This window comes from Myodes glareolus, chromosome 10 (assembly GCF_982192425.1).
Source record: "Myodes glareolus chromosome 10, mMyoGla1.1, whole genome shotgun sequence".
Taxonomy (NCBI): Eukaryota; Metazoa; Chordata; class Mammalia; order Rodentia; family Cricetidae; genus Myodes; species Myodes glareolus.
This window is the reverse complement of record NC_142035.1, coordinates 69,822,114-69,847,915: the sequence shown is the minus strand read 5'-3', so window position 1 is coordinate 69,847,915 and position 25,802 is coordinate 69,822,114. Positions and strand designations below refer to the sequence as shown.

The following is a 25,802-nucleotide window of genomic DNA, read 5'->3' as shown; positions in this document are numbered from 1 at the left end:
CACGGGAGTGGGGGTAATTAAAAATAAGTCAAAGTTTCCCTACTTGAAGATGATATGATTCTGTAATTAAGAGAACTTAGTGGCTTCACTAAAACCTCTTACAACTGTCCAGTGCTTTGCAAATAGTGAGGTACAAAATAAACACAGTGATACAGCAATCTTCCTGTAACTCCAGTGGCAGATCTACTGAACCAGCAATCAGGGAAACAGTCCCATTCACAATAACATTAAACAATAAATAAATAAATGCCTGGGAGTAAACCTAACTATGGAAACAAAAGAATTCTACAATGAAAAATTTTAAAACACTGCAGAGAATAAAAATAGCACCCTTGTTTGTTAACTGGATGATATAATTCTGTGAAAATGGCCAGAGTGTTTCCATTTTTAATGTCTTCTTATAGTCACTGTACAACTCACTAATAGAATTTTGTTTTCAGTTTTTTAACTATGATTTTCCTCAAAAGTGTGGATTAATCTCTTGTCATCTTTTATAAATCAGTTACAGTTTGTTAGGTAGGCATTGCTTTGAGGTTATATAAAAATGAGAGGTCTATGTCTCTGTGGGCTTTCATTCAAAAATCCCAATTGCATTCCACAGGTATTCTCAAATTACCTGGGATTAATTTTTCTATGCTTTTGATTTAAAGTAAGCTATTTTCAAGATGAAGAAAAGCAATATTTTATAAACGGTGGCTTACACTCATCACCCCACTTGTGGGTCCTCAGTCACAGCAAATCACCTTCACTTGCTATCAAGTGGCATGTGGGAGCTTAGGCTTTCAGAGACACGGTCGTTTATTTTAACCCCACTATGCTCTTATATCAGACACAGATTGATATGCCTTAATAAGCTTTACCTTAACAATGAAATAATGAGATAAAATCGATTCCAATTGATTTTAACAACTAGTGAACCAAATTATCTCCAAAGCAATGTAACATTGTAGAACGTGAATGAGTTTTTCGGCTCAGTCTTGAATTCTGCTTGTTTTAGCAATAGACCCTTGTAGAAACTATGTAGCATTGCTAAGCCTTGGATTCTCATTCATTAAAATAAATTATTATATAAACATAACATGGTACTTGAGTTTTTTAAATTTTTCCCAGGTTTAATTATTTACTAATGTTCATGAGATTCATATAGTTATACTCAAAGCTATGAGTTAGTTTAGCAAACAATACAAAATAAAACCAGCAAAATGGAAAGGTGTATTGGATAGTTCGGAAGAGATTAGACAAATAAAATTTAAAGAATCTTGTTAAGTGCCAAACAGGATGGCATTTGCCTTTAACTCTAGCATGCAGAGGCAGAAGCAAGATTCCTGTAAATTTGCAAACCCCCAGATCTGTGTGGTAATAGTGAGATTCTAACTTCAGAAAGGAGGAATCTTGTATAGTATATGCTTAATTTCAGCAAAAAGCTATGACATAACATCACATTGGAAATTGGGTTCTGTCAGTGACTCAGGGTTTTATTGGGGTGATTTATGTGACAGATAAAAATGTCAGACTTTCCAAAGGAAAGTAGGCAATCCCAATAATGCCTGTTGCTTAAACACACACTTTAAATATAGTGAAACACTTGTCATTTCCAATCTGGAAATTATGAAATATTCCTAACATCAAAACAAAGCTTTCATAGCACTTTCAAACCTAGTAATCTTACTCTGCACAATACAGTTGCCGAAAGTACGGGGATGTAAGTCTGTCCTACTGTAGCTGGCCTCCTCTCCTCAGATCTGCAGCCCCTTTCCAACACTTGCTACTCTAACTTGTTCACTTTCTATCTTCTGTGTAGTTGCTAAACTGCATCGTGTATTCCCTATACCACAATGTCCATAGGTTTAATATTGATGCAATGCCTATCAAGCTGTAGGTTAGTCGTAATCAAAAAAGTGGCAGAGAGAAATTGAGGACTTGTAAGATGGCAGTGTTCCAGCCAGGTATATCCCTCAGGGTCACACAGACGCCTTGTTTTCCTGATTCCCATCCAGGATTCTCTTTATACTGAATGTATTAAGTATATGTTGAGCTGTTTGGGTGAAATCACAATTTTTACAAAGCAAATTTTAATTTTGAAAAGGTTTTAATAATTGATGTTTACCTGGGTACTAAGGGAAAGAGGGACAGAGGTAGTCTTAGGAAAGGACAATTTGACCTCCCCTATACTGGTTCAGGCTTCGCTAGAGAATTTGCCAAGTAATATTATGAGAGAAATCATTTTAATGATATTATAATACTTTGCCTGTTTTGCAAAAGAACAGTAATAGTGTCTTGACAACTTTGTTTCTTGCTTTTTTCTTGTCATCTTCTCTTCGTAGAGTATTGAATGCTTTACTTCCAGCCTTAAGGAAAAAGTATTGCATGACGAAAAAAACTGATCTGTCAAAGGATGCTTTTGATTCTGACTTCGAAGATATTGAGCGTTTGGTGGAGAGGAAGAAGGTGGTGGTTTGGGCCGACCAAACTACTGAACATTCAAACCAGAGTAATCTTCCAGGGATTTCCCTACTTATGACCTTCCCACAGCTTGGACCCATTCAGGCTATTCCTTATTGTAAGTACAACTTTGGTTTTTTTTTTTTTTTTTTTTTTTTTTGATCTATAGTGTTACTAGCATGTATGCTTTTTTTTTATTTATTTATTAAAAATTTCCATGTCCTCCCCCGCCTCCCTTTTCCCTCCCCATCCCCAACTCCTTCTCACTCTAGTCCTAAGAGCAGTCAGGGTTCCCTGCCCTGTGGGAAGTCCAACGTCCTCCCCCCCTTCATCCAGGTCTATGAAGGTGAGCATCCAAACAAACCAGGCTCCCACAAAGTCAGTTCATGCAGTAAAATCAAAAACCATTCTTGCTATTGTCCTTGGCTTCTCAGTCAGCCTTCATTGCCAGCCACATTCAGAGGGTCCAGTTTGATCACATACTCCATCACTCCCAGTCCAGCTGGCCTTGGTGAGCTCCCATTAGATCAGTCCCACCTTCTCAGTGGATGGACGCACCCCTCGTGGTCCTGACTTCCTTGCTAATGTTCTTCCTTCTTCTGCTCCTCATTTGGACCTTGGGAGCTCAGTCCAGTGCTCCAATGTGGGTCTCTGTCTCTATCGCCATCCATCGCCAGATGAAGGTTCTATGGTGATATGCAAGATATTCAACAGTGTGGCTATGGGACAAGGCCAGTTCAGGCACCCTCTCCTCTGCTGTCCAAGGAACAATCTGGGGACCTCTCCTTGGACCTGGGGACCCCTCTAGAGTCAAGTCTCTTGCAAACCCTAAAATGGCTCCCTTAATTAAGATATTTACTTCCCTGCTCCTATATCCACCCTTCCTCCATCCCACCCATTCCATTCCCCCAAGCTCTCCCAGATCCTCCCTTTCTCCCTTCTCTCTACCAATCTCCCCTTACATCCACTCCCCCACCCCCGTGCACCCAAGTTTTGCCTGGCAGTCTTGTCTACTTCCAATATCCAGGAGGATAACTATATAATTTTCTTTGGATTCACCTTCTTATTTAGCTTCTCTAGGATCACTAATTATAGGCTCAAAGTCTTTAATTATGGCTAGAATCCACTTATGAGTGAGTGCATACCATATTCATCTTTTGGGGTCTAGGTTACCTCACTCAGTAAAGCGTTTTCTATTTCCATTCATTTACATGCAAAATTCAAGATGTCATTGTTTTTTACCGCTGAGTAAAACTCTAATGTGTATACGTTCCACACTTTCTTTAACCATTCTTCTATTGAGGGGCACCTAGGTTGTTTCCAGATTCTGGCTATTAAAAATGTTGCTGCTATGAACATAGTTGAACAAATGTTTTTATTGTATGATAGGGCATCTCTTGAGTATATTCCTAAGAGTGGAATTGCTGGGTCCTGAGGTCGGTTGACTCCCAGTTTTTTGAGAAACCGCCACACTGATTACCAAAGTGGCTGCACAAGTTACCATTCCCACCAACAATGGATGAGTGTTCTCCTTATTCCACATCCTCTCCAGCATAGGCTATCATTGGTGTTTTTGATTTTAGCCATTCTGACAGGTGTAAGATGGTATCTCAAAGTTGTTTTGATTTGCATTTTCCTGATTGCTAAGGAGGTTGAGCATGACCTTAAGTGTCTTTTGGCCATTTGAACTTCTTCTGTTGAGAATTCTCTGTTCAATTCAGTACCCCATTTTTTAATTGAATTAATTAGAGTTTTAGTGTCTAGTTTCTTGAGTTCTTTGTATATTTTAGAGATCAGATCTTTGTCTGATGAGGGGTGGTGAAGATCTTCTCCCAGTTCGAAGGTAGCCTTTTTGTCTTAGTGACAGTGTCCTTTGCTTTACAGAAGCTTCTCAGTTTCAGGAGGTCCCATTTATTCATTGTTGCTTTTATTGTCTGTGCTACTGGGGTTCTACCTTGGAAGTGGTATCCTGTGCCTATATCTTGTAGACTACTTCCCACTTCCTCTTCTATCAGGTTCAGTGTGGTCAGATTAATATTGAAGTCTTTAATCCATTTGGACTTGAGTTTTGTGCACGGTGATAGATATGGATCTATTTTCATTCTTCTACAGATTGACATCCAGTTATGCCAGCTCCATTTGTTAAAGATGCTTTCTTTCTTCCATTGTCTAATTTTAGCTCCTTTGTCGAAAATCAGGTGTTCATAGGTTTGTGGGTTAATATCTGGGTCTTCAATTCAATTCCATTGGTCAACATCTCTGTTTTTGTGCCAATACCAAGCAGTTTTCATTACTGTAGCTTTGTAATAGAGTTTGAAGTCAGGGATGGTAATGCGTCCGGAAGTACTTTTATTGTATAGGGTTGTTTTGGCTATCCTGGGTTTTTTGTTTTGTTATATAAACTTGATTATTGTTCTATCAAGGTCTGTGAAGAATTTTGTTGGGATTTTGATGGGGATTGCATTGAATCTATAGATTGCTTTTGGTAGAATTGCCATTTTTTTCTATGTTGATCCTCCCAATCCAAGAGCATGGGAGATTCTTCCATTTTCTGGTATCCTCTTCAATTTCTTTCTTCAAAACCTTAAAGTTCTTGTCAAATAGATCTTTCACTTACTTGATTAGAGTTATACCAAGAAACTTTTTTTATTTTAGTTAGTGGTAGCATTATTTCTGAGGAGACTATTTATATTCCAATCTACAGAACAGTTGGTTGCCTTTCAGTAGATTTAGTTATTTGATGACCACTATCAAAGAAACTAGCTTCTAAGTAATTTTAATTAACAAGAATCTCCCAGGCCCTACAAGCATGTATATACTGATGTTCTGAGTAACTAGCAGTCTCATTTAATTCTCATTCTTATTTAAATTTAACTTCAACTAAAGACCAAAGCTTATAATAAATAATATTACATTCTATAATCCAACCTTAAAATCAGTACTATAGAATTTAGTGTTTTTCTTTTGTTTTTTTAGTTAGTTTTTTTTAGTTTTTTTCTTTAGTTTTCTCTCATTTTTCTAACAAATTGTGCCTAAGATATTTTCATTACAAAACTAGCCTAAAATCTTGGTTTAAAATGACACTTTTTAGCAATGTAGAATAACAAGCAGAATGCCTTGTCGTTGAGATAACCGATATTACCAATTTGGTCATCTTTATATGCGCTCTCTCACTTGCATCTTCTGCCTTCCCTTGAGCTCTCTGGGTTTGTTACACAAATATGTTTTTATTGAGTAAGCCTAGCTATTTGTTTGGTTCCACATGAATGCTAGCACATTACATTTGGGTCTGCAAGTTTTCTCGGTTCCTGAGTTTTCTATAAACATTTTAAGTATACCTACATCAGAAATTTACCTCATTTAAAACTTTGAGAGCCTCCAAAATAAATTTGCAGTGATTTAATCAGTATTCTGTTGAATAATGCCTTAGAGATTATGCCTATGTGTGTTACTCAGAATTTGCATTGTTCTAAACAGATTCCTGAGAAAGGTTTTATTTTGATCGAAGATTTTTCAAAAGATTCAGTCCATGATCACGTGGGCAGACCATGCTATGAGCAGGAGCACATTGTGGAGGAGTTGGCAGATAGGGAGCAGAGAGAATGGGGGGGGTGCTGGGGGCCAGGTATAACCTTGTAATTTATGCACTCACGTCTTCCTGTGATGTCCAACCTCCAAGAGTTTCTAAAACCTCCCAAGAGGGCACCTACTGCTTATTTAACACATGTGCCTGTGTGAGACATTTTATATTCAAACCATAGCTGTGTGTATTTGCATCTATGCTTTCCTAGAAACTGATTTACTAGATTAGAAAGCAAAAATAATTTTTTCAGTATAAGTACTTTGAAAATTTTGAGCTCCAAAAAGTGTAAGTTTCTTGTGTAGATACCTAAAATCCCAGATGCCTCAAAACTGAAGCTGAGAACCAATGTGACAATCAGAAGTTTTGAATTTTGGCTCAATTTTTATCTTCAAGTTGCATATGTCTATACAAATATCCTAAATTTGTGTGTGTGTGTGTGTGTGTGTGTGTGTGTGTGTGTGTGTGTGTGTGTATTCAATTATTGTCTCTGGTGTTTAGGATAAAGGATACAATACCTGTACCTAGTACTTATTGACTAGCAAGTTCATGTTTAATCTTTCTGTAAACCAGAGCAGTAACACATGCCTTTAGAATTTATTACTATTTGGATTGCTGATAGCATTGCTGCATCATTTACTATATATTTTTGGGTGTTTGTTGAGTTGCTCAAGGTTTTTGTTGTTATTTGGGGTTTTAAGAGGAATTTGTTTCTTTTTTTGAAGATAAAGAACTTAATTCTCTTTTAATTTATTTATTATTTTATATACATTGGTGTTTTGCTTGCATGTGTATCTGAGGGAAGGTGTTGGATCCCCTGGAACTGGAGTTACAGACAGTTGTGAGCTGCCGTATGGTTGCTGGGAATTGAATCCTGGTCTTCTGGAAGAGCAGCCATCTCTCCAGCCCCAGGAATTTATTTCTTACACAAAGTCTTGACTATATAATTCATACTTCAAGCCTGCAACTTGAAGCCAAAGCTAGCCTCAAACTTGAAATCCTCCTGCCTCTGCATCCTGAGTGTTGGATTATGAGTTTATACCACTGCACACAGTGCTTTATCAAATCTTTAGTCGTTCTGTATTTTTACATTTATGTAGTCCATTGTGGAGAATTGTCTAGTGACCTGACATCCTTCATGAAGCTTTGTTACCTCTCACTCTCAAGTGCTCCCAGTGTACTGAGCTTTTTTTGTCACTTCCTCTAGCAATGCTAAAATTTCTCTTTTGGTTATCAACTTGATATACCTTTGAAGAGGGACCCATAACCGAGAAACAGCCTCTTTCAGATTGACCTATGGATATGTCTGTAGGGCATTTTCTTGCTTTCTTATTGATGGAGGAGGGCCCAGCCCACAGTAGGTTGTTTAAGAAATCTGAACAGAAATAGTGAGCAACAAATAAGCCTTGTCCGTCTATGAGTTCTGCTTCAGGTCTTGTATTCAGGTTCCTGTCTTAAGCTCTTGTCCTGACTTTGATAGAGGGTGGACTTTATATACTGTAGGCTGAAGTAAACCCATTACCCTAAGTTACTTTGGTCAGTAATTATCACGGAAACAGAAAACAGATTTCAACAACTAGCAGATAACCTTAAAGAAAAATTAGCTTTAATTTTAGACATGACCATCCTTAGCTTCCAGCTTCTCGTTTTACATGTAGCTCTCAACAGTTTTGTTAACAATTCGGTGCTTTCAAACTGATGTTTTCACTTTGTACAGATTTTTAGTTATCTTCAGAAGAAAGATTTGTTTGGATTAGCTACACCTATTTTATTAGCAGAAGTTAAAAAACATTTACATGCAATGTATTGATCATATTCTTTTTCCACCTGCAGTTTCTCTCAGGTCCTCTCTACCTCACTACCCATGCAGCTCATGTTCTATCTCTCTGAATGCACTCATTCTTGCCTGATCTCAGGAGCTAAGCAGAACCAGGCCCTTTTATTACTTGGGTGGGGGCTTTCTACGTTTTGGGATTTTTTTTGGTGGGGGGGTTGGTTTTTCGAGACAGGGTTATATTAAGATGACAGGAGTTAGATATATTATTTGAAAATCTCTCCCCATTTCATTCTCCCCTCTTCTCACTCTAATATGTAAATGTACATTTATTATCATTTTTCTTTTAATGAAACATTATTATCATTAGAATTTACCTAGATGAGATATTTGGAAAGTGACACTTATATTTTCATCTCTTGCACTTGCCTCTTTATAATGAGTTCAAGATGTTGGAAAGGAAGCAGGGTTTTAACAAAAAGACTGAAAACTACCAACTACCTGCTATTAAAGGATATTATTCCTTATTTTAAACCCCTATCTCAGTTACAATGTACTTGCACAGACTATATTTGTCAGCAATGAAATAAAACTTTTATTGTTTTTTTCTATGAATTACCTACCAATCATTTCAGTAAAATGTTTATTAACAGGCACCTAAGTATGAGGATATTTGTTTATTCATCAATAATAAAGAATTACTGGATATAAAGTACTTAGGAATATGCACGTAGACATACTCACAGAGACACAATAACATTTAGAAATATGGAAGACATGAATTTGAAGAGGACAGGGGCAGTACATGGGAGCATTTGGAAATAGGAAAGGAAAGGGGGAGATGTAATTGTCTCAAAATATATTTTTTTTTTCAAAGTCTGTTAAATTATGAAAGTTTCCATTTCCGCCCCTCCTCCCAACACCCTCCTACCCCCCCCCTCCTCCTCCCTCTCCATCCCTAAGAGCAGTCAGGGTTTCCTGCCCTGTGAGAAGTTCAAGTTCCTCCCCCCTCCCTCCAGGTCCAGGAAGGTGAGTATCCAAACAGACTGGATCCCAAAAATCCAGTATATGCAGAGGAAACAAGTCCCAGTGTCATTGTCAATGGCTTTTCAGAAAGGCTCCGGGCCAGCCACATTCAGAGAATCCGGCCACATTCAGAAAATCTGGTTGAATCACGTGTTCGTTCAGTCCCAGTCCAACTGGCCTTGGTGAACTCTCATTAGATCAGTCCCCTTGTATCAGTGGGTGATCGCACCTCTCGCGGTCCTGAGTTTCTTTTCATGTTCTTCCTCCTTCTGCCCCTCATTTGGACCATGGGGGGCTCAGTCCGGTGCTCCAATGTGGGTCTCCGTCTGTATCGCCATCCATCGTCGGATGAAGGATCTATGGTGATAAGCAAAATCTTCATCAGTATGGTTATAGGCCAAGGCCGGTTCAGACACCCTCTCCTCTGTCTAGAGAACAATCTGGGGATCTCTCCTTGGACCTGGGATCCCACTTATAATCAAGTCTCTTGTAAACCCTAAAATGACTCCCTTAGTTGAGATATATTCTTCCCTGATCCCATATCCATCCTTCCTCCCTCCCCCCATCTCAGTCCCCCGAGTCCCCCATTCCTCCCCTACTCCCTTCTCTCTAACCCTCTCCCCTTCCAACAACCGTCCCCCCCCCCCCCCATGCACCCGAGGTTACCTGGGACTCTTGTCTATTTCCAGTCTCCAGGAGGATAAGTACATGATTTTCTTCAGGTTCACCTTCTTATTTAGCTTCTCTAAGATCTCTAATAATAGGCTCAAAGACCTTTAATTATGGCTAGAATCCACTTATGAGTGAATACACCGGTCAGATTAGCTAAAGTCAAAAACACCAATGATAGCCTATGCTGGAGAGGATGTGGAGAGAGGGGAACTCTCATCCATTGTTGGTGGGAATGCAAACTTGTACAGCCACTGTGGAAATCAGTGTGGCGGTTTCTCAGGAAACTGGGAGTCAACCTCCCTCAGGACCCAGCAATCCCACTCCTGGGAATATACCCAAGAGATGCCCTATCATACCACAAAAGCATTTGTTCAACTATGTTCATAGCAGCACTATTTGTAATAGCCAGAACCTGGAAACAACCTAGGTGCCCCTCAATAGAAGAATGGTTAAAGAAGGTGTGGAACATATATACACTAGAGTTTTACTCAGCGGTAAAAAACAATGACATCTTGAATTTTGCATGCAAATGGATGGACATAGAAAACGCTTTACTGAGTGAGGTAAGCCAGACTCAAAAATATATTTTAAAAGCAAAATAAGCTCCTTCCTCATTGAACTGATCAACTGGTAAGGAAAGAGAATGTACTTCAATTAAACAGAGTTTAGAAGTAGATTGCAGATAATTTGCTGTTTTTTGCAAGCATAAAAAGGGTAGTTTCACTGATAAACTCTAAGGATCTTCCAGGTACAGCCGGAGTATCTAGACTGTTTTTCAAGTAAGGCGAGTAAGCCATGCTAAATCATAACTTGAAATTTTGTCTTAGTTGTTCCAAGAAAGGCAAGCATGAAACACAACTCTTGACAAAGGACGGTAAATGCTAGAATCAGATTAAAGAGAAGGCAGATCACACAGGATTATTATTAAGAGTTACTTTTTTATTCTGCATGACATGGGGATGTATAGCATGATCTGAGTGTAAATGGTGGGCTTGCTGTGTGCTGTGAGTTGAGCAGCTACAATGTTGAGAATATGTTATGACAAGGAAAGTTTGGAGGGTTAGGAGACTATATTATGTAAAGATGAAGTTGCCTCAATTACTGAGACAATAGTATGGCTCATAAGATTTTTAAACTTGACATCTTAAAGAATGTGTTCATGTTAAAGGGGTTGGAAAGAACCTCACCTGGAATAGTTTTTCAGAGACAAACTAGTTTATATATATATAGAAATTTAGTATGGGGCTAGTTAAATTTGCCTTAAGGTGTATTCAAAATGGAGATGTCCTCGTAGGCAGTTAAGAATATGAAATTCATGAGAGAGTTATGATTAACTCTAGCTTTGATGATTGATAACATTTATATAGTATTTAAAGCTGTTGGTCTGGATGCAAAAACTATGGGGTATTAGCTCTTATTTATCACTTCCCTCTAACTTTGAGGTGTTGTGGTATCCTTTTGGGTGCTAAAATTTTACTTAAATTTTTTTTCTCAATGGTCTTGTAATCATTTTCCATCCATAAATTGTGTGGATGTTTGTGAGTACCTTTGTTTTACACATATTAAGTGTAGGCACGTGTGATTTTATTATTGAAATCTCTACTCTTTAGAGCAGGTAACTGTTTTTCTTTTTTATTTTTATGTGCACATTTGTCTAAGGGTATCATCCCCTGGAACTAGAGTTGTAGACATTTGTGAACTGCCATATGCTGGGAATTAAACTCAGATAGTCTGAAAGAGCAGCCCTTGCTCTTAACCACTGAGCCATCTCTCCAGCCCTGGTAGCTGTTTTTCTATTATAGTAATTCTAGTTCCTCTTCGTTATTCATTGTTTTGAAATAGCTTTTGTTGTAACACCTAGAAGCTGAATGTTAAACTAATTATTTTTCAATTCTAAGGAAATAAACTCTGCTTCAAAATTCATAGCTTAGTCTTCGTTCTTTTTTACCAGATTTTCTCTGTTTGCCCATGTCCTCAGCTACTTGAGCATTTTCTTCATTTCTCTCCATTTTTTATTAAAGATATCCTTAGGGCTTGTTTATTTGTTTGTTTGTTGAGACAGGGCATCACTGAGTGTAAGCTTTGACTGGCCTTGTATTCAGAGGCCCACTTGGCTGTCCCTCCTGAGTGCTGGGATTTAGGTGCATGCGCTACGACACATGACTATCTGTAGATATTTTATATTTTTTATGCAGGCTGCTCTTAACATTTTTGCTCTGTATTAATAACCATTATTTCTTATTCAGGAAAAAATAATTTCTTTCATTGTTAAAATGTCAGTACTTTGCCAATATCAGTACTTCAAACTTTATGGCTAGATATGTAACTTTAAATCTTTAAGTTTGTATGTCTATAGAGTAAAGTGTACACCTATCTTGGGTCTTAAAACAGAAAACTCACTGACAGAGAACTGAGCGTACTGACGGACAAGGTTTATTTATGGAATTGATAAAATTTTGACATTAAATGAAAAGTCAAGACTTCCTCATTACCCATCTGGAAACTCACAGTTTGTATTATTTCTGTCTCTAACCTTTCTCTCTGGTTTGTTTTCTTTTTTGCTCTGTCCGTGCTTTGATCTTAAAGCACAATAAAAGGAAAAACACTAGTAGAAGCCAGTCTCTCACAGTACAGATGCTCTTAGTGAATGCAGCCTTCCTCTGTCAGCTCAGATCTCCCCTACAAGAGTTTGCCGACAAGGAAATATGTAAATACAAAATCTTTATAATTTTCAAATGACAAATGGATGGGAGCAGAACTATTTATTGTTAAATCTTCCATATTTTTCCCACTTTTAGTCATTACCAATAAGCACAAGTTATATTCAGGGCCCTAAATACATTGCATTTGCCTCTTCCTCTCCAAGTACATTATGACAGTGTTTACTTATTCACATATAACCATAAATATGTCTGTAAAGATACTTTGCCTTGTTTTTGTTTTTTGTTTGGTTTTTTTTTTTTACGTCTTAAATATTTACAAGTGCTGTGAGAATAAAACTGTGTAGAAATCGTATTTTCTACTATTTTACACAGAGGGAAAGGTCAAAGGGTTTTGGTTGACTTAACTCTTAACTGCTGTATTTTATTAAACCACTGTAATAATTCTTAAGTATGTGGAAAATTATATTGTTTGTAATATTTTGTTTATAATTGATATTTTCTTTATAGGAGTTAATGATATATTGTCACAATGGTATTGCTTCTTTGATAGCACCTTTTATTTGTGTGAGTGTTTTGGTTTGGTTTTCAGTACTATTTTAACCCAGGGCCCTGAATATACTAGGTAATTATGTTACCACTTACAAACCTCCACAGGTCCCCTTTTTTCTTTATTTGCTTACTTGCTTGCTTTTGAGAAGGGTTGATGTTAATTGTCTGTCTGTTGTTGGGACACTTTTGAGATAGGATGTCCCAGTAAGTTGCCCAAACTGCCATTGCACTCGCAGGGTAGCCCAGGGAAGCACTCAGATTTCTGTGTTAGCTCCCAATTGGCTAAAGTGTGTACCGCTGTGTGGGGGTACATACATAACTCTTAAATTTTTTAATTTATTTACCTGTGTAACTGACTTCCATGAATTTTTTAAGTTGCAGATCTGAGGAAAAGAATCGATATATGATTAGTACAATAATTGTATCAATTATTTGTAGCCAAAAGTGTTCATAGAAATGCATATCTCTCTAGAACTTTGCCCTCTAGGTTTTTTCCTTTTCTTTTTTTGCTTTGGTTCCCAGAATACCTTCTCTTACTTGCATTAGCAGAGGTGCTAGCAAAGGAAGAATCCTTGCCATCGTTTTGTACCAAATATCAATTAGAGCTAATCCCATTCATCAATGTCTCCCTGTCACATACAGCCAGCTTTTTAGCCTGTGACTCATGTTTGCTAAATGCTGCCTTCTGCTTTATACTAATGTACAGCTCTATACTAAATCTCTTAACATTTGCAACCGTAAGCTTATGATAAATCGGTTCCTCTGGGTAAGATCACTCAGAACATGTAATTTGGCACATCGAACAATGACCCAGAAGGCCTGCCCAATTTTTAAGAGAAGGATTTTAAACTCATTAGTGACAAATGATCATGTCTCCTTATTTAAAGGAACCACCTGTGAAATATTTCAATAAGCTGAAAAATAAAATTTATTGCCCCTCTGCATAAGGAAACCATATGAATTGACAGTTAATTTTGTGTCTTAAGTATTTATTTAATAAAGAGAAAGCGAAAAGAATGTTCTTTATTTCTTAATGCAATTTATTTTAGAACATTCTGAGAAACTTTGATGCAAGAAATGAGTAATTGTGGTGATGTATAAACTGGTTCTCATTTTTCTAATCTCTCCTGTGAGTCTAATCCACATCTACCACCAAACTATCTTCCAGTAAAGTGCAGAGATCCTATGGTGGCTTCAAAGGCTTTCCTGAGCCATCGCCAAGTCACAGACAGCGGTATCAGCCTTCCTTTCAGCAGGCTTTCTGAGCCAGGCCTCTGCAGTTTCCAAGGTTTTTTTTTTTTTTTTTCAGTCCCAGATGCTGCTCCCATTTTCTCCATCCCACACCCTGAGTCTTTCTCTGCAGTAAAACTCTAATGAAAATTGTACTCTTTTTATGAAACTCCCTTTGCTCAAGTCTTAGTGTTGGTATAGCTGTAGTGTGCCTTCTTGTCTCCAGCAAACTGTAAGAGTTGGAAACTATGTCAATAATTCATTTGTAAGTTTTCTTCCTTCACCGTATTAACCTTTGGATTAAGACAGTGGGCTTGTTCTGGGGTTTTGTTACCAATAAATACAGAGATCCGCCTGCCTCTGCCTCCAGAGTGCTGGGATTAAAGGTGTGTGCCACCACCGCCCAACTGAACCACATGAATTTAAGTCACTTGTTTTGTGGTGTTAAAGATTGAACACAGACCCCTGTGCATGCAAACAAGCACTCAGATGCTAAACTACACCCCAACTGCTAACTTTCTACTGATTGCTACGTGTTATAGTCATCTAATAATACACTAAGAAACACTGGGTTTGTTTTTACTTCATTCTTCTGATAAGTAAACCACCAAATTCTCTGTACATATGTGCTATAAGTTGTCTAATCATCTCTTAGACTGTATCCCTAAAAGAATAATAGGTAGGTCAGGTAGTGTGTATGTTTTTAAAGCACTTGATAGTCATCAAATTATTCTGTCTAATAAAATTGTATAATGTACCTTCCTAAATGAATAAATGAAAGAGAAAATTGTTATATACTTTTTCTAATGTAATTAGTTCTAAATTGATTGCCTAATTATTTGATTTACCTAATTGTGTTATCTTTTCTCTTGTTTCTCTCTGATTATTACAAAGTATACATACCTGTGCATATCTTGAAAGAGATACATATTATGCATACATGAGTCCTAAACATGGATAAATATTATATTTTTTTCTATTGTTTATTCATATTTAAGTAGGCCTTATAGGTTTAGGGAAGTTTATAGTGCTGGGAACCCAGGGCTTCATAAATGCAAATTTTTAAAGTACCCCAATTTTAAGTTATAAAGATAGCCATTGTTAACACACTTACTTTCTTTCCTAATAATAGTCAAGAAATACTGTTTCTATATACTACCATGTAAGTAGTGCGGCATTTTCTGTTCATAGATTTGGGGTCTGTGGAGGTAATTTGACTTATGTAAGTTATTATATTAATCCTGTTGTCATTATTTCATGTTCCTCTATTTCTTTCCCCGAGCTTCCCCCTGGTAAATCCCAGATAAACTAGAAAATGACTTCAAAGTTTGCCAGCAGCAAATATTATTGACATTGTGAGTTGGAGTCTGTCAGTTGTCTTACTACTGAGCAGCACAGTATTAAATAAGAAAGTTTTAATGAACACTGAGATTGTCTAACACTAAATTCTCATTCTGAAATTGTAACCAATGTGACTTTTCTGGTGGTCTGCAATTAATCAGACTACCTCTCTAGTTAGAAGATTCAGTGAAAAATAGAGAATACTAACCATATTATTCCCATGACTAAGGAATGTGAAAGCTGATAAAAAGTCCTAAATCATGGAAATAATTACTTTATTACTTCAGTTTTTATTGTTGCTTTTGTTTGGGTTGGGGCTTGTGGTGGACAGGAAGACTGTTCCTAAGTTTAGTAGATAGGACTGTTTTGGTAGAGTAGCTAAGTAGGGTAGTTTTGGTTTTTTGGAGGTGGAGGTCTCAAGAATCTGAAGGTAGCTTCTGTACCCAAGGGCAACCTTGAATTTGTGACCTTCAAGACTTTCAGGTATTTTGCTAGGAAGAAACATCTCTGTATGTGAATTCAAGTTTCTTTTCTTCTATAGTTATGATTCAACAAAACTACACATTTGGCTTAAAATTAAGATAGACTTCTCATTAATTATCTATTAAGCAATAGTTCTTATAGTTACTAAGATAATCACTTAACACGTTTCACTTTGAGAGGCTGGTAGGGGGGCTCACAGCCAAGACTGCGTACTGTCCTTACTAATGACCTGAACTTGTTTGTCAGCACCAATGTCAGAAGTCTCACAGCCTCCTGTAACTCCAACTCCAGTGAATCCAAATCATCATAGTAATTATATATGATGCTAAAAATGTAATATATGATTACTAAAATGTATAACTTAATTGAAGAAATAAAAGGAAAATATTAATAGAAGATTAAAAGCTTTTCAAAGCTGTAATATACTAATGTTTATTTAATCTACTTGTAAGAAGATGAAAAAGTTTATTCTATGTTCTGAAAGTATTTCAGCTGAGATAGACTTTCTAGAGAATTGAAATTTTTGAAAAATACAAATGGTAAAGCAGGTTTATGATCGGTAGATGTGAATAATGTCATGAGATATACAGCTAATCTGTACGTGTTTAGGTATTTTGTGCCATATTCAGTGATTTTCATCAAGATATTTTTAATGTATTTTTCATTAAACTCCCATAGTTCATTTTTCAAAGCAAAATTTGCCAACATGTTGCTTTGTTATACCTACATTATTTCTTCATATTCTTTTAAAAACAAATCCCAGAAAATTGAGAGAAAGGGAGAATAGCAAATAAGTACTTTACTTTTTCATTGACCAGTCATTAAATATTACTCATAATCTTCTAAAAATTTTGATATTACTTTTAATTTTAATGATGAGTATTTGTACATGTCTATGTGTGGATGTGTGCAGAAAAAGAGTATTAAAACCCATAGCTGTAGTCACAGGTGGTTGTGAGCCTATATATATTGTCTATATAATCTTCAGCTTTTGGTCTTCCACTGGAGTGTGGTCAACTTAACAAGGAACTATAGTATTAGAGTAGAGTATTAGTATTAGTATTAGTATTAGTATTAGTATTAGTATTAGTATTAGTATTAGAGAAAACTTTCTCTCCCTATCCTAGCAGCTAACCATTGCCAAGAGTTCAACAGCTGGTGTGATGGTGGGAGTGAGTTGTACTTAACTCCTCTTCCATGCTTGGTATTACTCTGGTTTGGGCGTACACAGGTTTTTGTGCCTGTTGTCACAGCTGTTCATACATGCACCTACTCTGCCATGTCTAGAAGACAGTGTTTCCTTGTAGTTATTTATGGCCTCTTGCTCTTGCACTATTTCCAAATCCCACCCCCACACTTCTACAATGATCCCTGAGCCTCCGGAAAGTAGATGATGGGTATATTTCCCTCTTAAAACTGAGCATTCTACTATTTCTTATTGTCTGCATCTTGGCCAATTGTAGTTCTCTGTGCTAATCATACGACTACAAATAAAAGTTGAAAGATATGTTTATCTTTGGTATAACAATGTCATTAAGAGTTGATTTATTTAATACTGTGTGCTTTTAACAGAATAACAGTACTGGACTCTCCCTAGGATATTGAGCGGTCTTGTCAGAAGTTCTTGGCCAATAATGGTTCCAAGTATGGGTTTTGTCCCAGAGTGGGCCTTAAGTTCAATCAGAAAGTAGTTGATTGCTCCCATGATATCTGTTCCACTATTACACTAGTGGACTTTATCTTGCCAGCCCAGTCATTTTTGTAGCTCATGGAATTCACAGCTAGATATTATTGATGATTGCTTTTCTATCTAAATAACATTTGTAGTACCCTCCAATATTATGTGCACTGCTAGTCTTTAGATGAAGCTTCCAGATCATTACCAGATTGATGTTGCCATATTCTTTGACTCAAGTATGTGGTGTCTTCAACAATAGGGTCTTCTTGTAAAGATCTAGAGGGCAACCAAAAGCAATGCCAGTGGTCTATAATGTTTGGGGATTTGGGAATCTGTATTATTTTAACTCTTTATGAATGTGTATGTTCTTTAGGAAACTTTAGCAGTAGTAGTTTTCCATATATCTTTTTCAAAGGGTCTTTAATGTTATCTTCTGCATATGCCTTCTCTACCTTACAGTCTGCTCCCCAACTGCCTTCGTGTTTCCATATATCCTTTTAACTCTACACCAGTGCATACTACACCTCTCCTTCCTAACTTGCGTTTCCTCATGTTATGTCTTAGCAACCAATGGGTATTCCAAATAAAACATGCACAACTTTCCCAGCACTTTTTATACAGACTTAAAATTTTATTTTTCTCTGTTTCATCTGCACCATGTATATGCAAATAAAGTCTTGTCCCCATAGTTATTTAGGCTTAAAAGAGGTGGAGTTTGTTTTGTCTTCTGCTTTGTTTTTGACAATCTTAGTTTACATACCAATCTCTGTTCCCCTCCTTCCCTTCCTACTACCCTCCCACCTTCTCCCCTCCCCAGAGTGAATGAGACCTCCCATGGGAAGTCAACAAAGTCTGTCACATCACTGACCAAGACCATGGCCCTCCCTCTTGTATCTAGGCTGAGCAAGGTATCCCTCCATAGGGAATGGGCTCCAAAGGACTGGATCATGCACTAGGGATAAATACTGGTTCCACTGCTAGTATTGCCACAAACTGTCCGTGCCACACAACTGTCACCTACATTCAGAGGGCCTCATTCAGTCTTATGCCGGATCCCCAGCTGTCAATGTGGGGTTTTTGAGCTCCCACTAGCTTGAGTCAGCTATTTCTGTAGGTATAATGGTCTTGGTCCTTTTGAAGAGCTGGTTTCTTAACAGCTGTCTTCTTCCTACTCTACCTCAGACATCACTCCTACGAGGTGTGTGTGTGTGTGTGTGTGTGTGTGTGTGTGTGTGTGTGTGTGTGTGTGTGTTTTAGACATTGTCATGCATATTACATAAAGCGGTCACTTTCCTAGTGACAGCATAATACACTGACTGACACACTGTACCCGCCATATTTCCTTTTGCTATACCTTTCTGAGATTTCCTGTTTGTGAAGGTTTGTTATATACATGATTTGTATTTGGTGACCTTTTCCTTTGTTTTGTCCAAATTAAAATCAAGAAGCTTACAAAATTCATATAGTAGTACTATATTATTTAACAAATATCTCTTGTATATCAAATCTATAAAAGGTGGTTATATGTAGCTGTGAAATTGTGAACGTTTTATGTTTTATTTAGCTATTCCATAATTGATATAATTCTTTTCTTATAGTAGAGGCTAAAATAATGTAATACAGGAGGATGTACCTTCTAGATTTTCTTCTATTTCTCTGTATTTTTCTCTTAGGTCAGGCAAAGTTATTATAAGTATGCTTTTATTTATGAAAAGCTGGGCATGGAAATGCATTCCTGTGTTCCAGCTACTACAGAGACCGAAACAAGAGGATTCTTTGCTCTGCGTTCACTATGATCTTTGACAATATAGTGATAATTCTTCCTATCCCCCCCCCCAACACTGCCACCATTTTATAAGAGATTTGAGTGGAGACTGGTATTTGGGAGCCATTCTGACATCAGTCCCCAGTGATACTCAGATGACTTACTCCTCATCTGAACTACTTACTTTGGTCCCTCTGATGGACAGCAAATCATACTTTATATCATTCGCATCTAATTGAATTCTAGCATGCTTTCTATATTTCTCCATCACTGCTCTAAGTACCCTATCCAAGCTGTCATCATTTTTCACATGAGCTGTAGAGGCAGGCTATTACTAATTTCCTATTTCAACTTTTGTCCTTGCTAACCCGTGGTTGGTTGGTTGATTAGTTTGTTGACAGGGTGTTGCTGTATGACTCAGGCTGACCTTAAACTCTCAAGTCTCCTTCCTTGGCCTCCTGAGTGCTAGGATTGTAAGCATATGCCATCTTTTCTGGATTTTTATGGAGGCATTATAAAGGAATATAATCTCCTTTCAGGTTCCTTTATATCACTTCTACAGTCTAAGTTTGAGAATTATGGAATCTTGATAAATAGAACTATCTCCACTTGATAGATAACATTTTCTTAGGCTGAATTAGGTACATCTGCCCCAAACCAGCTCTTCTGGAAATTTACAGTATACCCCTTTCTTCTAATGGAAAAGTACAGCAAATCTTCTTTGTAAACACAGGCCTAGCATATTCAGTGGATCTTAGAGCATATAGATTATAGTAACCTTAACCTTACATGTTCTACTTGTTGTACCTTCCTAGAGAGTCAAATTTGAATAAAAAGAAATCATTATATTCTAGAAAGCTTCTTCGAAATGAAATGTCATATCTTACGTGTTTTAAGTTTTTGCTAAGAGGGGTCATAACCTTGTGTATAGTTACAGTGTGTTGAATTTTTGTGGAACTGTTTGAATATTGGTTTTGCTTCTACTGTCTTCTAAACCTTTCTTGTCAGGTATTCTACCTGGGCAGTCTTAAATTGACCGTCTACCCCCTCACTATTTTATCTAAATAAATAAATTGAAAACTGATAAGAAAAGCTCTATCATATACATTTTGTATATTTCTACACCAAGCACAACAATCAGTATAATTCCCTATTTACTATATTGGCATGTATTTCCTCCAACTCAGCCTTTCATAGTGCAAAATTCTAGCTAATGATATATCATTATGAAGTTATTATTTCTTTCTCTAACCGGTTATTGTTCTGGACATATATTGTTCAATGTTAAGTCTATGTTTAGATTATCCCAGAAGACAGGTGGCTTATGGAAGATTCTCATTTCGTATACTATTTGCTGTAGGAAAAAAGTAGTTCTCCGTTATATTCAGTTGTCAGATTATCACTTAAAAGGTTATTCACATTAGATATATAGAAGAAAAGTAGTGACTATGGTTGTCACCACCCCCTTGAAATTTTCTGTACCATTTTTCTAAGTTTTGTATGTTACTATTCTTACATGACAAGTAACACATTTATGGTCTTATTTCAACAATTAATTCATTTGATTTATATTTTAATTTATGATTAACCTTAATAAATTTTATATCTATCATCTGAAAGGAATTGTTTGAAATATATTGTTTTGTACGTAACTATGAATTGATTATTGATAGAGTATTGGAAAATAAATTACCCCCTTGTTAAAATTTTAATTCTTTAATTTGAAGCACTTTTTTATTTCCAAAACTTTTCATTGAACCCTAAATGTTTCTATCATCTAATCCTAGAAAATCCTTTTTCTATACAATGATGCCGTCTCCACTTTTCAACAAGGTATTAATGTGTACACTACTTAAAGTGAGTTGCCCAAGGTCACTCACTGGGTCTTTGGTAAAATCAGAAATAGAAGTCAAGTCTTCTGACTCCCAACTCAGTTCTCTATCCTCAATATAGTTTTCTGTCTTCTGTACCCCTGTGTCTCTCACGGGAAAAGAAGTTAATCTTCTAGCTATTATTAGCCACCAAATTGGTGGTAGCAGCACAGTGGAGAAGAGTGACTGTCTTTACACTGCAGCATTAGTATAAAAATATCTGGTAATGGAAAATTTGACAAATGTCATGTTAAAGGGAGTGGAAAATTATTTTAAGATCTAGATCTCATTTATCTAGTTCTCAGAAAAGTCAAATTTCTTAGTAGAATGGAGATCATTATTTCTTCCTGTTTTTAAATTGTGTTTCCCAGAGGGTAATTGTCAACTATCATAATAAGAATAATGCACATACATCTGGTAATTGCCATACATGTATTTTTAACTGAGCAGGAGTTGTGAATTGCCTTACTGAAATACATAGGTGCTTCTACCTGCATTTAAGTAGTATTAACTAATAAAGCAAATGTAACATCAATTGGGAGCTTTTCTGTCTGATTTTAAAAATTCATGGAAATAACATAGTTTTCTACAAAAAATTAGGCTAAGAGACTTCATGTCAGGTCTCTTGAAGGTCATAGCAATGAAGCAGGCAGGAATATTAAATGTAAGATAAATATATTAGAATTTATGAGTTATACGGTTATATTCTGTTATTATTTTGGATATTAATATAAGACATTTGATAAACATTTGTATACTTAAATGGTGTGAGCATTTCTAGGACTCTGAGAATTCACTTTAAGTTTTACCAGAACAATTTGTTTTCTTAATTTTGGTTCAAACCCTAAAAATTACCTTAGTGTGTTTCCATTAAAGATTACTAAAAGATTTGAATTAGAAGGATTGTACAGTCACAACTGTTCTAGTTGTAAGTATTTTTAAAACATAGACTTCATGGCGGTGCTGACAAATAGAAAGGAAAAATGAGATTTTCTTGGGAATTGCTTCCTTGTTTATCTAGACAATACAGCCACTTACTCCTATTAAGCAGGTGTTATTTGATAGTTGGATAAGTATTCATATATGTAGCTACAAACAGTAAATATTTGTTCTTAACCCTATCACAAACATGAACGCCGGAAATTGCTTGTGAATTGTCAGAAGTGGTTGGAAATTTGAATTTTTGATTGCTCAGTACTTAAAGATGGCTATACCTATGTAGCTATACATATGTATCTATTGACAGTAAGAATTTATACTCTTAAATCTATTCAGTAAATTTACTATTAAAGTTATTAATAAATAATCATACTTTATTCCTTTTCTACTTAGTTATTCTCTTTCAGATTTCTAACAAATGGTACATACGTTACTAGTGATTTTATTTTCTTAATTATTGCAATTTGGGAAATAACTATTGAGGTCACATTATTGAATTTTTTAATTTTATAATTTTATTGAACAGGCACAACCTCAAGTGAACCTAATTTGCTTGATACTACTCCACAAAAGAGAACCAGAAGAAAGTTATTGTCTTCCTCCTTGAAAGAAAAACATGCTCAGAAGACTCCACTGTCTGAAAGTTCACAGCTCAACGATTCTTTTAGCAAGGAACTTCAGCCTATTGTTTATACCCCAGAGGACTGCAGAAAATCTCTTCAAAACCCATCTCCAGCCTTAGTAAGACCTTTGTCACATACTACAAGCATAGCCAATGATAGTTCTTTGAAAATGCCGTGTGAAGTAGGTTCTCCTCTCAATGGGAGAACAGAGTGTAAACAGAATGCAGACTCTTCATTAACTATATGTGATGATATCAGGAGCCTGAAGAATAAATTGCCTGAACCAGAATCACTACCAAACAGCAAAAGCAGTTTACCCAGGTACAAAAACAGAATACTTTACAATTCTTTTTTTCCCCAAGCCTTTGAAACTGTTAATGTCCTTTCTCTTCTTTATTTATATTGGAGGTTTATTTCATAGATCAAGTATCCTCCCCTTGGTATAAAAGTTGCTTATTTATTACTGATAAATTGAGTGTGGGTATACTAACTACTTTTTTAAATCATACATTTGATATCCTATGTCAATTGACCTTAAACTAGAAGAAACTTTAAGATATATTTCATCTGTGCTCCTTTTCTGATGCTGTGTGGCCTAAGCCACTAATGAAGGACTACCATGCTTCCTACTAGTCATCAATGCCTCAGTTAAGGAATATACAGAATTCAGTGTAGCCCAATATCCAGTGTGTGACTGACTGGATGTCATCAAGCAAGCATTCGACTGCATAATTACATCCATCCAATCTAAACATGGGAGGAAAGATACCTGTACTTTTTTTTTCTGTGAGAAATACAGAAATGTTTGACATCGTCACTGGTATTTTTTTTAAATAGAGAATTCAATCGAGGGAACTTTTTATATAGAGGAATATCTTCCTATATGTAAATCAGTTTTTTCTGTGTAAATCGAACTTATTCTCTTCTAATTCTTCATTGTTAATGTCTAGGCATGAATCTTCCTTATTTTCAACTAAAGAGTCTAGGCCTGTATCAACAAGTGTGCCGTCCTATATGGCTATGACTGCTGCTGCCAAGAGGAAAAGGAAGTTAACAAGGTATGATGAAGTGGAACTGTTTCAGTCTGTATAGAAGATCATCTTTAGACTTTCAGTTACCACAACTTTCAATTATTGTTGGACTCTCAGTTTTTATTTAATCCTATCCATGCTAAGTAAGTGCTCATGAAGCCCTGGATTTATATTATTGAAATATGAGTGAAGCCCAAGATTTCACTTGAAGTTTATATGAAGTATCCCATTGTTAGGTTACTAAAAATGATTTGAAAAGTCCTCTATCTTCCAAACTGTCATTTAACTCTTACTTTTCTTCTGACGACAATTGTCTACTTATTTGCATATTTATTCTGGATTTCTTTGCTCCTAAAGTTCAGTTGTTTTAGTGGATTTTGATGCATACCAAATATAATGTATAGCGAGGAGTCTGCTATTTCTGGCCATGACATTGTAACTTATATTAGACAAAGCCACCAAGCAAGAATAATTAAAATTGTCTTTGAATTATAGCAGCTAAATAAAATACAACTAACAGCTTATTAAATGTTATATTAAAAATTTGACTAAGAGCTTATTATAAAAAGCAATCGTGGTAACCAGGACTTGAGAATATAACATCCAAGAAAACAACATGCTACAGGAACCAGGCCTTAGTTTTTGTAGTCCCATTATTATAGGACTTGCCAGTTCATGGCATAAGGCTGGAATGACACTTTAAGTCATTCACAGTTCTCACTGAGCTAGGGTTGTTCTGTGTAGCCATTTCTTTTAAGGCTTGCCTTCTAAGTGCTGTTGAGAACCCAGCTGAAAGTAGCTGCCGAAAGACCACTGTGTTAAGCAGAGCTTGACATTCAGGGATACCAAGGATCGGGATCAAAAACTATGGAAGAAGGGAGTCTTTTAAACACCCCAGGATTTTATTTGAAATTATCAAGGTGTTATGCCCTAGGGATAGGATAAACTAGAAACAAACCAATTCTGAAAAACATAAAAGAAATCTTGGGCTAACTCAGTCTTTGCTTAAATTCTTGTAATTTTTCCAATTCCATATTCTTCTAAACTAAAATTTAAAATCACTAGAGCATGCTCTCTGTAACCTTTACAGATATCCATACATGATTTTAAAACAAAATTATGGAATGTCAAGACACATAACCAAAAGACTTAAAGAAGGAAAAGCAATCAGAGAAACAATGATCCATTGATAATAAGGATGAACAAATAGGAACTATTGATTTTAAGCATGATTCATTTCACCAGATTAGCTAAGGTGTAAGATTCACCAAAGATTCTGTTAAAATTAATCAAGTAGATATTCTAGAACTACAAAGATGTGTTTTACTGAAATTCATAGCTCAACCAATCAGTTTAAGGTATTAGTCACAACAAAAGAGAATATTAATGAGCCGGAGGGTAGGTGCATAGAAAAGTGCCTAAACCGATAAAGGAAGAAACAGAAAACAGGAGCACAGGAGACGTACAGAACCCTACATTTTTAAACCTGGAAATACGTGTTTTCAGTCTCCTGAAGAAAAGAAGAATAGAGAAAAACAGTATTTGATAAGATACTGGCTAAGAGTTTTCTAAAATGGACAAAGGCCCTTAAGTCATCAGTTTGCAAAACTACTACAAACCTCACATGTTGTTAACGACAATAGCCTAAGTTGTATGGTGTATCATGGGTACGATAACAAAACATACTAAATATGAAATGATGTGATGATCTGATTTTTTTCTACCCCTTTTTCTTTCCAGTAGTATATAGAGAAAAGTATAACAGCTAAAGTTAATTAATTCTTCTAAATTTCTTATTTAGGCAACAGGACACAAATTTACAAATAGCATAGTTATTCACACTTCAGGAAGTATTTTCTCATAAGTGTATTTAGAATCTTTTCTTACCCTTCCAAAACATGGGACAAAAGAATCTTGAAGCATCTAGATGAATTGAATTTTTTTGACTGTATGTGTCTCTCTGTGGCACTTAAACAGTGATACAGTAGTAGTCCCCTCAACTCATACCTTTGCTCTGTTTCAGAAGCCAACAGTAAAACAAGATTTGAAAATATTAAACATTCCAGAAATTAACAATTTGAACCTTATTTCATGCCATTCTAAGTAGTATATCTCAGCAATACCTTGTCTAGTGT

The 25,802-nt window shown here is 36.2% G+C and overlaps 1 protein-coding gene across 1 annotated transcript in view; it reads left to right on the top strand.

The window, feature by feature from the left end:
• Kif18a (kinesin family member 18A) overlaps positions 1–25,802 on the top strand; it is a 69,252-nt gene that overhangs the window by 35,344 nt on the left and 8,106 nt on the right. Inside the window, exons 13-15 of the mRNA XM_048443701.3 lie at positions 2,325–2,560; positions 22,540–22,957; positions 23,587–23,694. Of these exons, the coding sequence (XP_048299658.3) occupies positions 2,325–2,560; positions 22,540–22,957; positions 23,587–23,694 (762 nt within the window). The remainder of the gene's footprint in view (positions 1–2,324; positions 2,561–22,539; positions 22,958–23,586; positions 23,695–25,802) is intronic.